The 17247-nt window shown below is 37.2% G+C and overlaps 1 protein-coding gene across 2 annotated transcripts; it reads left to right on the top strand.

Moving 5' to 3' along the window:
- Positions 1–446: 446 nt before the first annotated feature.
- Positions 447–17157, top strand: nt5dc3 (5'-nucleotidase domain containing 3). 2 transcript variants are annotated; one of them, XM_077517669.1, is made up of 15 exons: positions 447–772; positions 1758–1942; positions 2558–2632; positions 2717–2772; positions 3856–3946; positions 4041–4178; positions 7326–7386; positions 7502–7604; positions 9506–9607; positions 9746–9827; positions 9922–10008; positions 13873–14013; positions 14108–14172; positions 15146–15431; positions 15526–17157. In XM_077517669.1, exons 1-14 carry the CDS (start codon positions 544–546, stop codon positions 15387–15389), a joined length of 1659 nt encoding a protein of 552 aa, XP_077373795.1. In that variant the 5' UTR covers positions 447–543; the 3' UTR covers positions 15390–15431; positions 15526–17157. The 2 variants fall into 2 exon arrangements, with proteins under 2 accessions (XP_077373795.1, XP_077373794.1); XM_077517668.1 differs by having other exon boundaries at positions 15146–17157.
- The last annotated feature ends 90 nt before the right edge of the window (positions 17158–17247 follow it).

Below are 17247 nucleotides of genomic sequence, written 5' to 3' on the forward strand. Positions count from 1 at the left end.
TATATTTCTGTTGGAATTTAATTTGTATATTAATTCCTGGAAGTTGACAAGAAACAAGAAAAGCACATATACATTGAAAACTCTTTGGTGAATTGTCTTTTGTTGACCTTAATTTATTTATTTTTGTACCTTATGTTATTTTTTTATTTTCATTGTTTAGTTTATTTTTTTGTTAAATGTAGAACTGTTGATTGATTTTTGTTTTCAATACTATGGATGTAAACAAGATGGAAACTTTGATCTGATGTTTGTTGCAATGTTGTGAATGTTAAATGCAAAGTTTCAACACAAAAATCTATCGATATATTGTATATATTTTTGTTCTTTACCCTCATCTACTTTGACACCTCAATTTCCCATAAAATAATTATCTTATTTTATATACTGTACTTTTATTTGTGCTCGTGCTCGGAAGCGAGTCGCTGATTGGCTGTGGACTCGCCAAACACGGAAGTGACGTCAAGGCCGTTTTAGGTTATCTGACAGTCGCCTGCGCTTGTGCAGCTCTCACTGATCAATTTAGCTGCCTTGAAACCGACAACAATGGCGCCCTTGTCGGCGCCCCTGTCGTGTCTCCTGACGCAGGGGAAGGTCACCCTTCTCTGTCGCCACGTTTTGAAGGCTTCCCACCATTTCGGCGCGGTGTCCCGGGGAAGTGAACTGCTTTCCCGTCAGTCTCTCTCGTCTCGGACCGACTGCGCATCGTCGGTGTGCAGCAGCTCGGCGGAGAGCTTGTGGTCTGTTTACAACCACACTAAAAAACACACTCAAGGTAGGGAACGTTGTACAACATTTGAGTTGACTTTTTACCTTTTCTCTGCCGTTCGTCATGATTGGATGCCACAAATGTGGTGAGAATGAAAATACCGGCGTCGGTGTAAGATGTGAATGGGCTGCCAGATTGGATCGGGGTCGCTTGCAGATGACGTCACACTACAGGATTGTTCGGAAATTGTTCGTTTACAATTGTTCAAAAATAATAAAATTTATGGAGTAAAATTGTAAAAACGTAAATAAACGTAAAAATATAAAAGCATGATACTTTAAGAGTGACAAAAATATATAGATTGAAGCGTCTTTGCGCTTGCTGGTGACGTCAGTATAGCAGCGCTAGCAAAGTTAGCTTCGGTTTGGTTTCTTTTTTAGCTGTTCACAAATCAATCACAATAACAAAAAAAGAAGAACAGTCTTAATGATAATAGGAACACATTAATAATCTAAACTGACAATATTTGTCACATCTGAGGCAATTATTTTGTGTACTTATCATTTAGGCAATCTATTTTATTATTTATTCAATATATTTTATATTCTTAGGTTTATTTACGTTTTTACAATTTCAGTTCGTACATTTTGTTATTTAAATCACATCTTAAATATTTTCTTTCCAATGTTTGACTTCAACTGGATAATTTCCAGCCAATCCTGTAGCGGGACGTGCTCGTTAGGCGACCCTGATACGATCTGGCAAACCGATCACATCTTACACAGCCATCGCGTCAGTCACCAAGCAATAAAAGTATTGCTTTGGCGCCATGTTGTGGCATCTTGGTGCCTAAGAACTGTGTTGAAGTTAAGTTGAGGCGCTTCTTCTCGACAAAGCAAGTGCTTTGCCACCATCTTGGTGTGAAGAACTCAAATGGCTTGAGCGATTTTATTTAGACAGTAGTTCTTGTGGTATCTTGCTCAAATAAACTTTCGCAGTGGTTTTATTTCCCCCCCAACGTTAACGCCATCGTCATCTCTCTCGGGTTCAGATGCCATGCCGTCCGTCTCCAGCGCCTCCGTGGACCCCGACGCCATCTTCGCCAACAACGAGATGAGCCTGCGGGACACCGAGGTCTACGGCTTCGACTACGACTACACGCTGGCCTTCTACTCCAGTCACCTGCACACGCTCATCTTCAACATAGCGCGGGACATCCTCATCAGAAAGCACAGGGTATGTGTGTGCGTGAGACACATAGACAAATCATAAGTCATCATAATGAATTCCGTACTGTATATTAACTCATTCACTCCCAACCATTTTCACTTAAGCGTTTTCCTGGATTTTGACTGATTTTTCAAGGACCACGAAATATTATGTTCTATTGCTATAAAAATATGGAACATACCAAAAGAGAGATTAGACTCTCTTCTTTTATCAGAGAAAAAAAAAGTATATTCCTATCTGTTTCCGCTGTGCAGCAATTAGCAATAGAACATAGCTAAGTTTCATCGTTTTTCACAATTCTGCTTAGAAATGTGGGGAAATCAGCTTTTTTTAACATGACCTGGTTGATCTCTTATACTCTGCTGCCACTCAACCATTTTCTGCAGTATAGAGACTGCATCAAAGCATTCTATATGCTCTGGCATAAAAAAACAACAACAAAAAACGTATAGATACGTCTTTGGGACACTTAAAACATTTAAATTATGACGGATTTATACGTTTTTGGGAGCTAATGAGTTAATTCATAATTTAAGATACCAAGGGCTACTACTTGCAATTTTGTCACTATTACTCATCACCGCTTTTCTTCTGTTGTTAAAATGTGATTTTTCTTTTCAGTATCCAGAGGGTCTTCGGGATTATGAGTATATTCCCAATTTTGCCGTGAGGGGCCTTCACTATGATGTTCAAAAAGTAAGAACTCTTCACTTGATTTAGTCCCGTCAAAAATGAATGCATATTTTCTAGTGAACACTAGTGACTTTGTTGTTGTGTTAGGCAATGCTGATGAAGATTGACGCCTTCCACTATATCCAGCTGGGGACTGTATACAGGTACAAGTACAAGCCATACATGACTTCATTTGGGGTCTGTAGACACTTGACTCATTGAACAATGTTTCAGCAGTGAAAAGTTTCTATGTTGTCCAGAATGAATTTGATAACGTTATTTTTCATGTACAATCAATACCTTTTAAAAAGTCATTTTTCTACTTGCTGTCGACTGATGATGACATCACATGTTCTGAGGAAGTCGGTAACAGCCAATCATGGCTCACCTGTTTTCTGGGTTTGGCCAGTAAACTGAGCCATGATTGGTCAGCACAGATGATGTCATCATCAGTCGACGGCAAGTGGAAACAATAATTTTTAAAGGTACTAATTGTACATGAAAAATAATGAAGTTACCACATTCATTATAATGTGTCAAGTATCCTTTCAAATTTGGGAGGTTATTCTTTATGTCCAAGGCACTTATTCAGATAAAAAAAATAAAATAAAATAGCATATTGATACCGATTTATTTATTTTTTTTAAATTTTGTAAACATATTTATGATTGGAAATGTTGTGTAAAACCCAGAAGAGACAAATAGTACTTGATTGATAATCTATTGAATTTAATATAACATGAAGTCAAGATGGTACTGATTATTATGTATATACTATTATTATTATTATTTGTATTTCTGCGATTGGCTGGCAAATAGTTCAGGGTGTACCCCGCCTACTGCCCAAAGTCAGCTGGGATAGGCTCCAACACTCCTCACGACCCTTGTGAGGAGCAAGCGGTTCAGAAAATGGATGGATATATTTGTATGTATTTATTTATTTATTTATTTATTCATTTATTATTTTGTTACTGTTCCTATATTGGTTAACTGTACTTGATTTACTTTTGAAATTTTCATTTAATTTTTATTGTATATATTTTGTTTCATTTTGCTATTTTTATTTATTTACTAAATATATTTTTGCTATAAATTAATATTTAATTTTTATTTTACTATTTACTACTTTTGGCCCACCCTGTATTTTTTTTAAATATCATACTGTATTATATTATTTCAATTGTACTTATTTAGTTGTAGTAAAAAAAAAAAAAAAAAAAGAATCACCGTTTTTGTCCTTCTTCCAGGGGTCTTCATCCAGTCCCTGACGAGGAAGTCATTGCCATGTACGACGGCTGCCACGTCCCTCTTGAAATTATGAGCGACTTCTACGGCAAGGTAAAAAAAACAAAAAAACCCGATCCTACCACCCTGACGCACCCGAAGGTCGCGCGAACACGGTACGAATGGGACGCCATTTGTTTTCCTGCAGAGTTCTCACGGCCACTCCATGAAACAGTTCATGGACATCTTCTCGCTGCCGGAGATGAGCCTCTTGTCGTGCGTCAACGACTTCTTTATGAAGCACAACATCGACTACGAGCCCGTGCATCTTTACAAAGACGTCAAGGTGAAATATCTTGCACGCAGGTTTTTTTTACAGCGTGCTTTTTTTTTTTTGTATTGTATTGTATTCGTAACATGTATTTTTAAGGAAAAAGAGTGACTGTAAATAAAAAAAAAAAAATGATGAATGAAAAAGCACTCCTGATAAATAAAAAATCATACCAAGATGAAAAAAAAACATAATAAATGAAAAAAATATATACAGTGCTGTATACTGTAATAAATTAAAAAAACATACTTTTATGGAAAAAAATGTAAATAAAAAACATAAATGATGAATAAAAAAGCACTCATAATAAATTAAAAATCTTACCAAAATGGAAAAAAAACCTAATAAATGAAAAAAAATATACACTGTGCTGTATACTGTAATAAATTAAAAAAAACATACCTTTAATAGAAAAATAAATGTAAATGAAAAAAGGAACATATATTGTGAATGAAAAAACAAAAAAAAACATATAATAAACGAAAAAAAAATGTTTTTTTGTTTTGTTTTTGTTTTTGTTTTAAATTAGCGCGGATTTCTATTATCGCGGGTATATTTTGGAACTTAACACCTGCAATAAATTAGGGAACACTGTACTATGAAAGTGTCATTTGATTGATTTGTTTGAGTGCAGAAATTATTTGTTTTGCAAGAACAATAACATGCAACCATAAATGAAATCAATTACACAGCATATAAAGATAACTTAAAATGTACAACAACACAGCGTTATATAAAATAAACAATAAAATATTGATTTGATACTTCATGTTCCCAAAACAAGGTGACAAAGTGGTTTAAAAGCAAGTTGAGCGATGATAGTAGGTCTTAAAACTATGTAAATATGTTCAACAGCTTTTAGTAAGATATAAACCAAAACAAATGACATTGATCCACACACATTTTACTGTGTTGAACTGAGGGGGCGGAGCTTGATTTAGTCAGGCCGAGCCTTGCCTCAAGGACAAAAGCTTGCTCTGCCGCCCTCTTGTGGCATCGACAGACAATTTTTTTATTTATTTATTTATTTTTTTTAAAGAGTAGATGGGCATCAAGTACTTTTGTATTTTCACTGCAACTGTTCACTGGAAAAAAAATAACGACTCCAGATTCGATTGAGCGTTAATTGCTTTTTTAAGGGGCCCCGTTGTGATAACAGGGGGCCCAACCAGCTCAGTTCAACTTAGCTCAGTTTTGGCTAACGTTGCACCACCGCCGCGATTCATCCCCGCCGTGTCTACGCACGTTCCGTTCACGCAGCCGTTGTTTAGCGACGAGCGTGTGATACGCGCCGGCGTCCGATGGCTTCCTAATTTTAGCTGCCGAGACCAGCGTCTAATTATAAACGCGCAATCATTCCTTTGGACATCTGTGCTGCCGGCTCCAGGAAAGAGAACGGCAATCGCAGCCCAACACCGTTCGTTTTCTGAAAGCGGGGTGGGGGGCTGTCATGTCGATCCTTTTAGTCTGTGTGACGTTCAATCATCTTTGATGGATTGCTGTCATTAAAAAGCATTCACAGGCGTGCGCACACACGGTGTTGCAGTGCTCCGGACTTTTCAAGGTCACCATTTTGACAGTTCTTTAGTCCAAACCACAGGCGAGCTTGCCTGCCGAAAGATACTTAAAAACTGGTACAAAATAGTCAAAACAAATGATATGAATTAGGGATGGGCGAGTGTACTCATACCAGCTATCTGTGTCGGTGCCGATACCAGTTTTATTTTAAAGGGATACTTGACTCATTGGGCCATTTTCAGCGATAAAAAGTTCATATTTTGTCTATAATTAATTCATTCATTCCCGGCTGTTTTACTGGATTTTGACTTGATTTTTGCAAGTGCCACAGAATATTGTGTACTATTGCTATATAAACATGGAACCTACCAAAAGAAAGATTAGTCTCTTCTTTCATCAGTTAAAAAAAGTATACTTATATCTGTTTCCGTTTTTGCAGCAATTAGCATTAGAGTATAGCTAAGTGTCATCGTTATTCGAAATCTGTTGAAAACACTGGCAAAAAGATCTTGTTGCAACACGACCCTGGCTGATCTCTTATACTCTGCTGCCACCTGCTGGCCATTTTTGTAATAACTACCATACCAAGCATTTAAAAAACAACAACAAACAAACGTATAAATACGTCTTTGGGACACTGGTAGTATTTAAAGTAGAACGTATTTATACGTTTTTGGGAGCAATTGAGTTCATGTGGTGACTTCATTATTTTTCATGCACAGTTGGTACCTTTTAAAAAGTAATTTTTCTATTTGCTGTCGACTGATGATGACATCACCTGTGCTGAGGAAGTAGATAACGGCCAATCACGGCTCAGTTTACTGACCAACCCCAGTAAACAGGTCAGCCATGATTGGCCGTTACCTACTTCCTCAGCACATGATGATGTCATCATCACTCGACAGCAGGTAGAATAATTACTTTTTAAAGGTATTAATTGGACATTAAAAATAATGAAGTTATTTTATGATCAGGATCTAATAATTAGAAATTAGAGGAATAGAAAATTTATTTCAATTTTTTTGGGGAAAAATAATATATTGGAATATGTTAGTTATGTCAGTATCGGTCTGAAAGTGGTATCGAACGTCCCGAATGAGGCTCCTCCCACAATGCAGCTGTCTCTTGTAGTACCAAGGTGGACCTGTGAGAGGCAGCATGGTTACGAAATAGGAAGAAAAATACTATAGTGGAAGCTTTGGAAGAAGATTGTCAACGTTGGACAAGTTTCTGATTGTTTGACTTCTGAGCAGATCAGGGAGGAAAAAAAAATACATTCTTACGTCACCAAGAGTTATTGATATAAAAATCACATCCCATTATGTCATATTTGAAACACCGTCTCAGTGAGCCCTCGCCATGAAAATCTTTTGTGGAAGGTGTTCCAGCTGTTTTGTATTTTTCGTCCATTTTCATGTCCCAAGTGAGCAAATGTTTGCGCAGCCTTTTCAGAAGCGTTCAAAAAGCACTTTGGCGGATGCAGTGAGAGCTTTTTTGAAGTCGCTTTCTTTCTTCATCGCGTTTCTCGTTGGTATTCACGCAAGCGCTCGCTTTGTGCTTCTTGCTCTCGCAGCTGAATGCTAACGCAACATCATAGAACGGGTCATAATGTTGATGTTTTTTGTTTTTTTTTTCTCTTCACAGGAAGCCATCAGAGACGTTCACGTGAAGGGAATTATGTATCGAGCGGTGGAGGCAGATATTGGTAATGGGCTTTTTTTTTTTTTTTTTTTTTACAGAAAATTGCATGTCAAAGAGAGCCCAATGTTAAAAAAAAAAATCACTATTTTTATATCTGTTTTATTTGTCTGCATTTGCAGGAAAATACATTTGCTACGGTGAGCAGAGCCACGCTGTGCTGAAGAAGTTGCACGAGCACGGAAAGAAGATGTTCCTCATCACAAACAGCCCCTTTGATTTTGTGTAAGCGCGAATGCTTCCTCCTATTACACATTTCGTACCTTCGGGTCTAATTGCTAATTGAAATGACTCAAAGCCAATATTTTCATGATGTACTTTAAATGTGTCCGACCTTTTCAACTCAATTTTGTGACAGCTGGAAAAAAAATCATGCATATGGAAGCCAAACTCTCCTTTGAAAACCTTACCTTGAAACCCCGACATTTTAAAACCCAAAGTCACACATTCTGACAGCTAAAATTTTCAACTCAATTTTGTGACAGCTGTAAAAAAAATCATGAATGTTCATAGAAGCCAAGCCCTCCTTTGAAACCTTACCTTGAAACCCTGACTCCTTTAAAACCCAAAGTCACACATTGTGACAGCTGAATTTTTCAACTCATTTTTGTGACGGCTGTAAAAAAAAATCATGAATGTTCATGGAAGCCAAACCTTCCTTTGAAAACTTACCTTGAAACCCTGACACCTTTAATACCCAAAGTCACACATTCTGACAGCTGAATTTTTCAACTCATTTTTGTGACAGCTGTAAAAAAAATAATCATGAATATTCATGGTAGCCAAGCCCTCCTTTGAAAACTTACCTTGAAACCCTGATGCCCTTAAAACCCAAAGTCACACATTCTGACAGCTGAATCTGTCAACTCAATTTTGTGACAACTGTAAAAAAAAAAAAAAAAAAAAAATCATGAACATTCATAGAAGCCAAACCCTCCTGTGAAACCTTACCTTGAAACCCTGACACCTTTAAAACCCAAAGTCAAACATTCTGACAGCTGAATTTTTCAACTCATTTTTGTGACAGCTGTAAAAAAAAATCATGAATATTCATGGTAGCCAAGCCCTCCTTTGAAAACTTACCTTGAAACCCTGATGCCCTTAAAACCCAAAGTCACACATTCTGACAGCTGAATCTGTCAACTCAATTTTGTGACAACTGTAAAAAAAAAAAAAAAAAAAAAATCATGAACATTCATAGAAGCCAAACCCTCCTGTGAAACCTTACCTTGAAACCCTGACACCTTTAAAACCCAAAGTCAAACATTCTGACAGCTGAATTTTTCAACTCAATTTTGTGACAGCTGTAAAAAAAATCATGAATGTTCATATCATGAATGTTCATGGTAGCCAAGCCCTCCTTTGAAAACTTACCTTGAAACCCTGATGCCCTTAAAACCCAAAGTCACACATTGTGACAGCTGAATTTTTCAATGCAATTTTGTGACATCTGTAAAAAAAAAAAAAAAAAAAATCATGAATCTTCATGGAAGCTAAACGCTCCTTTAAAAAGCTTACTTTGAAACCCTGACTCCCTTAAAACCCAAAGTCACACATTCTGACAGCTGAATTCTCCAACACTATGTTGTGACAACTGTAAAAAATTGTGATGCTGCATTAAAGCCAAATACTTATTTAAAATCCACGCTCACAAATTCTGACAGCTGAATTGTTCAATTCAACTTTATAACTAAAAAAATAGTGACCTGCACAGAATCCAAAACGTATTTTGAAACCCTGAATCACTTCACAGCAAGAATCACTCATTCTGACAGCTGAATTTTTCAACGCAATTTTGTAACAACTGTAAAAAAAAAAAATCATGACGCTGCATGGAAGCCATATCCTCCTTTGTAACTTTACTTCGAAAACCCGACTCCTTTAAAACCCAGTCCCACATTCTGACAGCTGAATTTTACAACTCAATTTTCTGACCGCTGTAAAAAAATTAAAAATATATTATTACAGGTCACTCCATGTCATTTATCCAGTGTCCATTTTATCAGGTCAAAATGCCTGACGAAATTGACAACTTTATTATACTTAATACGTCCGTGTGACGAGCCGTCGCCCTCCATAAAAAGTTAACGGCGCCATTTTTTTATAATTTTTTTTGCCCTCCTTAGGGATCGAGGCATGAACTACATCGTGGGGAGGGACTGGAGGGACCTGTTTGATGTAGTTATAGTTCAGGCTGACAAACCCAGTTTCTTCAACGACAGGAGAAAGTAAGTGTGTCTGTGTGCGCGCCATCATTTTTTTTTTTTTTTTTAATCCTCGCAGCACAAGCCGTGCCCCAAATATGGATTTCAAAATGATTAAAAGTGAGAAACTTTTTTTGTTTTTGTTTTGTTTTGTGGTTGCAGACCTTTCAGGCGCGTTACCGACAAAGGTGCCCTACTGTGGGACCGGATTCACAAGTTGGAAAAAGGGCAGATATACAAACAGGTGAAAAAAAAAATGAAACAAAATGGAGGAAGCCCTTTTTTTAATATATAAAATAATAATAATAATAATAAATCCTGTTTTGAATCACCTCAAGGGAAACCTCTATGAGTTCCTGAGACTGACTGGCTGGAGGGGATCCAAAGTGCTCTACTTTGGAGATCACATCTACAGCGACTTGGCAGTAAGAAACACCCACTTATCTCGACATATATGTGACTGGATAGCCGCCATATTGCTGCTCCCAAGAAACGTTTCTCGCCATTTCCAAGTATGGAATTTGGAGAACATTTGGGACAGAACTTTCACACTCCGGTCTGTTTTACTGGATTTGGACTGACTTTGCGAGGAGGTCCACAGAATGTTCTCTTCTATCCATCCATCCATTTTCTTGACCGCTTATTCCTCACAAGGGTTGTGGGGGCTGCTGGCGCCTATCTCAGCTGGCTCTGGGCAGTAGGCGGGGGACACCCTGGACTGGTTGCCAGCCAATCGCAGGGCACACAGAGACAAACAACCATCCACACTCACACGCTCACCGACGGGACAATTCGGAGCGCCCAATGAACCTGCCATGCATGTCTTTGGAATGTGGGAGGAGACCGGAGTACCCGGAGAAGACCCACGCGGGCACGGGGAGAACATGCAAACTCCACCCAGGAAGGTCCGAGCCTGGACTCGAACCGGAGACCTCAGAACTGGGAAGCGGACGTGCTAACCACTCGACTACCGTGCCGCCCATGTTCTGTTCTGTTCTATTGCTATAAAAAACATCCGTTTCCATTTTTCATCATTATTCACAAACCTGTTGAAAACACTGGCAAAAAAGAGCTTGTTTGCAAATGGCCCTGGCTGATTTCTTATACTCTTCTGCCACCTGCTGGCCGTTTTTTGCAATTACTACCGTTGCTTTAAACAACCTCTTCATGTCAGGGGCTCTATCTTTATGCTTTAGCATTTAAAAAAACAAAAACAAAAACAAAACAAAACAAACAACGTAAAAAAAAACGTATAAATATGTTTTTGGGAATGAAGAACAAAGTCTTGAAAAACGTATTTATACGTCTTTGGGTTTGAATGAGTTAAACATAAACAAGAGGACTTTAGACATTTGACAAAAGATGCATCTGCCAAATCTAATATTGGGGTCTGAGGAACTGAGCGATAAACGAAAAAGGTGGTCTTCATAACGGCACATACCGCACACTTTTATTTATTTTTTTGTACTTGTTAAAAAAAATAAAATAAGAGTGACCACCCTGGCACAAACCCCGCCCATCCCAACTCTGGCCTTATACCAACTGCCTACGAGTTATTTATGTTTCAACTCTCCACATACCGTATATAGTTTACAGTATATAGTCGTCTGGGTGGGAGTACCAAGATGGCCGCCCTGTGACTTCAAGGAAATTTCAGTTCAGTTCATAATTCACTCAAAGATGCTAGACGTCGTCTTGCACATTCGAGTCAATCATCAGTGAAGAATTAGATTGGCCTTTCCCACAAGAGGATGATGTCATGGCGAGAGTAGCCACCAGGGGGCAGGTTTGCACAAGGGTTAGCCATACAGTACAGTCAGTCAGGATACTTTTTATTTATATATATTTTTTGTTGCCCATTTTGGCAAAATGACAGCATCTCTCGGCATTTACACGACCTTATGGAGTGTTTTGAGAGAAAGGAATAGTGCTGCACTGGGTTCTATGTCGGCCATTTTAATGCCAGACTCACATGTGCAGCCGTATATGCAACTAATATATATATATATATAATTTATTTTATTTGTATTTATTATTTATTTGTATTATTATAATTTTATGATGAGTTTTATTGTAGATTATCGTGTATTTATTACCTGAGCAATATATGGTGAGGTTGCCACCCCTAAATGTGGATTCACCGTACACGTGTACATGAACACACGAGAGCCTCCCGCCATATAAATAAATACCCGCAATTCTCTCCAGCCGATTTTTTTTTTTTAGTTATTTTTTTTTTCCAACCTGCATCCTGGCAGATGGCCAGCAGCCGTCTTTGAGCCTAAAGTGGCCGTCATTAGTTTTTACAGCCACAACAGCGTTATTAATATGTCGAACGAGCGTGTGATCAGCTCTTAAGTGATGTTAATGAAAGGCAGAGTTCAACATCTCTGGCACGTTGCCTCGAACCGCCCGCCGGCGCCGGCTGGCGCTCGGCCAGCTGTCAAATAACGTCGCCGGGCTCCTTTAGGAAGACGGAGCATCATCATCCGTGTGAGCGACCGGCAGTTTGCAGGCGGCTCCCGTTTGTATGGATGCTGACAGCGGCGGAGATCATTATTGCAAGTTTTTGCGCCGCCGTTACGTGCGGAAAAACTTCACCGCGCAAAAAACATGGAAAGGGTCTGAATTCTAATGCTGGATAATCTCTTCTCAAACACTTTTTTTTTTTTTTTCCAGTGTATATTATTGCACAATGACGAGCTGGGCCTCAAGTGGCGACTTAATCCACTGCTTAATAACGTTGTAATTATGGAAAGAATGATGATCCAAAAATGGAATTGAACAGCTCACAACTGTGCCATTGCATCAGAGCGGTTCACAATTTTTATTTTTTACAAGAATCGTGTGACGATAGCGACCTTGACTGTCAAAAGAGCCGTTTGAGGCCAAATAAATCAGCAAAAAACTGTTTGGAGCCGCAAAATCTTTGAATATTGTGTGATGAAGGAAACCGTGTTTTCTTCTATCTTTCCTTTTCCGTTTTTGGATTTTTTGTGTGTTTACTGTTTAGAAGTTATTTTTCATACATTTTTTGACTTTTCTACCTTTCTGTCATTTTTAATTTTTTTGGTAATTTTCTGGACACGTTGCAATTTTCCTTTTTTTGGACATTTTATGGCTATTTTTTACATTTTGGACATTTTGTGGTGCCTTTTCAATTCTTTTTGGAAATTTTTTTTTTTTTTTTAGACTTTGTCATCTATCCTTACCTCTCTTTTTCGGTCAATTTAAAAATCTGGACTCTGATGTTTTTTGAACATTTAATTATTCATGTTTAATCATTCATTCTCATTCGGTCTCGTTACTGGTCCACTTCACACACACACAAAAAAAAACAAAAAACAGAAGAAATCACGAAAATGACCATAAAATGTCCACAAATTTGCCATGTCAGAAAATTGATAGCAAAAATAACAGAAATTTCAAAATATCAATTTTCTGACATGGCCAATTTGTGGACATTTTATGGTTATTTTCGTGATTTCTTCTGTTTTTCATTCTATTTATTTTTTTAAACCTTTTTTTTTATCTACCTTTCCTTACCTCTCTTTCTCGGACAACTTAAAAATCTGGACTCTGACATTTTTTGAATATTTAATTCTTCATTTTTAATTTAATCATTCATTCTCATTACTGGTCCACTTCACAAAAAAATAAATAAATAATTTTTCTGCCTCTCTTCTTCCTTTTTTGGACAGTTTATGGCTATTTTTTTTGTAACATTTTTTCAGTCTTTCTTGCTATCAATTTTCTGACGTGGCAAATTTGTGGACATTTTATGCTCATTTTCATGTTTTCTTCTGTTTTTGGACATTTTGTGGTGACTTTTTGAATGTTTTCTTTTGTGCCTTTTTTTAATCTGACTTTTTTTTTTCTTACAATTTTATGCACATTTTATGGTTACTTTTTGGACATTTAAATTTTTTTTTTTTTTTTTTTTTTAACCTTTTCATCTACATTCCAACTTTTTTTTTTTTCTGAGATCTTAAAAATCTGGATTCTGGAATCATGACATTTTTTGAACGTTTACTAATTTATTTGTATTAAATCATTAATTCTCATTATGTCTTGTTATTGGTCCACAAAAAAAAAAAAAAAAAAGATTAATTACCAAGCTGTACAGGTTTAAAAAAAAAAAAAAAAAAAAATCTATTGCTAATTGTATCTTACATACATGAGTCAGTACTGCTGATTGTGAAGGCCCTGGGCAGGTTAGATTGACATGGCAACACACTGAGGCTGAAATCTGATTGGGCGGCTAAAAAAATGCGTCTTACCCTGGTCAGGATTTAACCCTGAAGCACGGCTGGAGGACGGGCGCCATCATCCCCGAGCTGCGGAAGGAAATCAAGATCATGAACACGGAGGAGTACGTGCACAACATGAGCTGGATGCAGGCGCTGACGGGCCTGATCGAGCAGATGCAGGTCAGAGGTCGTCGTCGTCGCGTTTTGCTTCTTCACGTCTGACGCGATACGCCGGCGAAGGGGGTCATGACCTCACGCCACGCTGCTCACGCAGGTTCACCGAGATCCCGCCTCTCAGGCTGTGGTGGAGGAGTGGATACGAGAGCGAGAAGCCATGAGGTAAAGTAACCTTTGACTTTATTATTGGCACCCTCATCGGTGTGGGTGTGTCTGTATACGTCGTATGCGTGACGTCATCGCTTCTTCTTCAACGCTTCGATGATCAACCTCAAGCTGATGTAACGCTCACATTTTCAGACATCCGTCATGCTCACAACTTCACAAAAAATAGACCCAATACTGCCATCTTCTGGCCTTTTCTCCGCCCATTCCCATTAAAAAAAAAATGTAGTTGACGGCAATTGACGTCAACGGCACTCCTCGTCAGTATTCCCGTTGACGGTAATTTTGGTAGAAGTTGTTAAAAAAAAATATGTAAAAACAAAAACACAATATTTATGTGTTTGAGTTGGCATACGATCAAGGAAAACTAAAATGTAAAAATGAAAATGCTTTTTAAAAAACGGAAACTAACTTACAAAACTATAAAACTATAATTGTAGCAAAAAAATGTCCTTTGTTTTCATCTTTGGTAATTAATTTCATGCATGAGCCTTTGGGGAGGATTTGAAATGTGATTTTTAAGTAGATTTATTTTGAAATTATTAAACTGTGTCACAGAGAAGTGACGTCATCTAGCAGCAGCCAATAGAAAAGCACCTTCAGATGACGTCGCTCCCGTCGTGTTTTTATAAATATTGCGCACAAGTAATACACATAAAAAAAACAAAAAACTAAAACTAATACTGAAACTAACTAAAATGAAACTAAAACTAAGCATTTATTTAATAACTAAAACTAATAAAAACTAACAGAACCTCCCTGAAAACTAATTAAAACTAACTACTTAAAAAAAAAAAAAAACTCAAAACGGAATAATAACTAGCTAAAATTCCAAAACTATAACTGGAGAAATTGCGTGGGAATGCTGAAAGCTGAATGCTAATGAAGGAAATAATAACCCGATGTGTAACTTGAGTTATCAAAATGTGACGAAATCCTGATTTTTTTGTTTGTTTTTGTTTTCCGGCAGGCCGCACACCAAGGAGATGTTCAACCCCCAGTTCGGGAGTCTGTTCCGCACGTACCACAACCCCACGTACTTCTCGCGCCGGCTGTCGCGCTTCGCCGACATCTACATGGCGTCCATCAGCTGCCTGCTCAACTACGACTTCCAGCACACCTTCTTCCCGCGACGGACCCCCCTGCAGCACGAGTCCCCCTTCGGCCAAGGCCAGACACCCGCCGGGCCGGACCCGAGTCCGAGTCCCCGCTGAAAGTCAAACGTGTATTCGTCGGTCCCCGTGCGGCGTTGTGAGGTACGAACACAATAAAAAAAAAAAAAAAAAAAAAAATCTTTCTTACTGTCCATTAAACTTGAAGCAAGTACTGTAAGAAATTTGTTGCTTTCAGATTTCCTGGGCAGGGGCGGGCAAAGTACGGCTCATGGGACACATGCGACCCGTTCCGTTTTTTAGTCTGGCACACCGAGCTGCCTGCCCAATTAAAATTTAGCTTTGACGTCTATAGCCGTCAATGGCAGTGAATGAGTTAGATTATTTTTTATTTTTTTAAATGACAGGAGTACATTTCAGTTATTTATATTTTTAAAAGGCCAATGTAACTCAGCAAATGTTATCGGACTCTTGATCTTTAAATGTATTAAAAAAAATAAAATAAAAATGAAGAAATCAATTTTTTTTAATTAATTAATTATTTTTTAGAAAAAAAAAGACTAATACTTACAGGTGTCTGGAATTAATGTATTTCTTTTTTGTAACTCAAGACCGCATTATTAAAATTATATTGAAAAATTAAACTCGCCCACTGAGCATATACATTATCATTAATTAATTTTTAAAAACGACTTAAAAATTAACACATTGTAAAATTAGTGCAACAAATATTGCAAAAGTAGATTTTCTTTTCTTTAGATTTAAAAAAATAAATAAATTCAGCGTACTCTTATTTTTTTACATTAAAAAAAATATAGCAAATCTAGTCCTTCATTTTACTAAATATATTTATTCAAAAGAAATGCAATAATCAAGATTCCCTTAATAATAGTTGCATTAAAATCAGTATTTTTCTCCTCATAATTAGTTTATGAAAATGTATTTTTTTCATTTTTTAATCATTTTTTTAATTAATTTATCTGATTGTTAAATTTGTTTTGTTTTGTTATGCATTGGAAATACCGGTAAATTGAATAAGTGTAAACACATTAAGGTCTTTTTTTTTTTTTTTTTTATTTAAAAATTGGTCATTAATGTTGTGAAATTAATTCAAGATAAAAATATATTGAGAATGAATATAAATGATTAAAATAAACTATTTTTAAACCTAATCTATGACTGAGCGAGCCCATCTTTTCCATTTTGAAAATTCAATGTGACCCTTGAGCACAAAAGTTTGCCCCGCCCACAAAAGCGTGCGTATGCGTGCATGCGCGTATTTCTAAACTGAGTTTAATTTAGAAATTCACATTCACCCCTGCTGGTAAAGTTTTTTTTTTTTTTTTTCTTCTTCTCACCTCACATTACTGCTGTAATATTCATACGCATCATTTGACATGACAAGCTGCCTTAATGACCACTTGTAATGGCTTTTATCGCACAAGATGTCGGACTTGTAATGATGGTTTTTGTCCTATTTTGATTGTGAAGTGATGCACATGAATGTACTTTACGGAGTTACTGGTCACTTTCTCACGTTTTTGCTTGTTTTGTTTTTTTTGTGCATGTTTTTGCTGTATTCAAACAGGCGCTATTGCATCCTATGAAGGTTGCACCGAGGTTTGTCCTCATGTTTCCTTTTGCAGAAAGCACTCCATTATGTCGGAAAGATGCTTGAATATGTTGAGGGATCTTCGTATTCGATTTGTGTTGCTGTAGATTTTTTATTTTATTTTTTTAGTTGTTAGCTGTTATTTCAATCATCATCATATTTAAAAGGGACATTTGAATTGTTTGCATTACAAAACGTCGGGTCACTGCAGTGGCTGCTTTCCCGTCGAGTGTGAAATGAATTAAACAAGCAAGGAAATGTTTTGTTTGCTGCATATAGTATTTCTGAAAATGGGAGTGTCAGAGAATCGGACAAGTTGTTTAACTCTTTTACTGCCACACGTTATAA

This window comes from Festucalex cinctus, chromosome 3 (genome assembly GCF_051991245.1).
Source record: "Festucalex cinctus isolate MCC-2025b chromosome 3, RoL_Fcin_1.0, whole genome shotgun sequence".
Classification (NCBI taxonomy): Eukaryota; Metazoa; Chordata; class Actinopteri; order Syngnathiformes; family Syngnathidae; genus Festucalex; species Festucalex cinctus.

Bases quoted from the DNA above. Each gene is read 5' to 3' on its own strand.
- nt5dc3 (XM_077517668.1), top strand. From the start codon at position 544: ATGGCGCCCTTGTCGGCGCCCCTGTCGTGTCTCCTGACGCAGGGGAAG. The intron at 3,947-4,040 runs GTAAAAAAAACA...GTTTTCCTGCAG, and splicing joins TGAGCGACTTCTACGGCAAG to AGTTCTCACGGCCACTCCAT. The intron at 10,009-13,872 runs GTAAGAAACACC...TACCCTGGTCAG, and splicing joins ACATCTACAGCGACTTGGCA to GATTTAACCCTGAAGCACGG.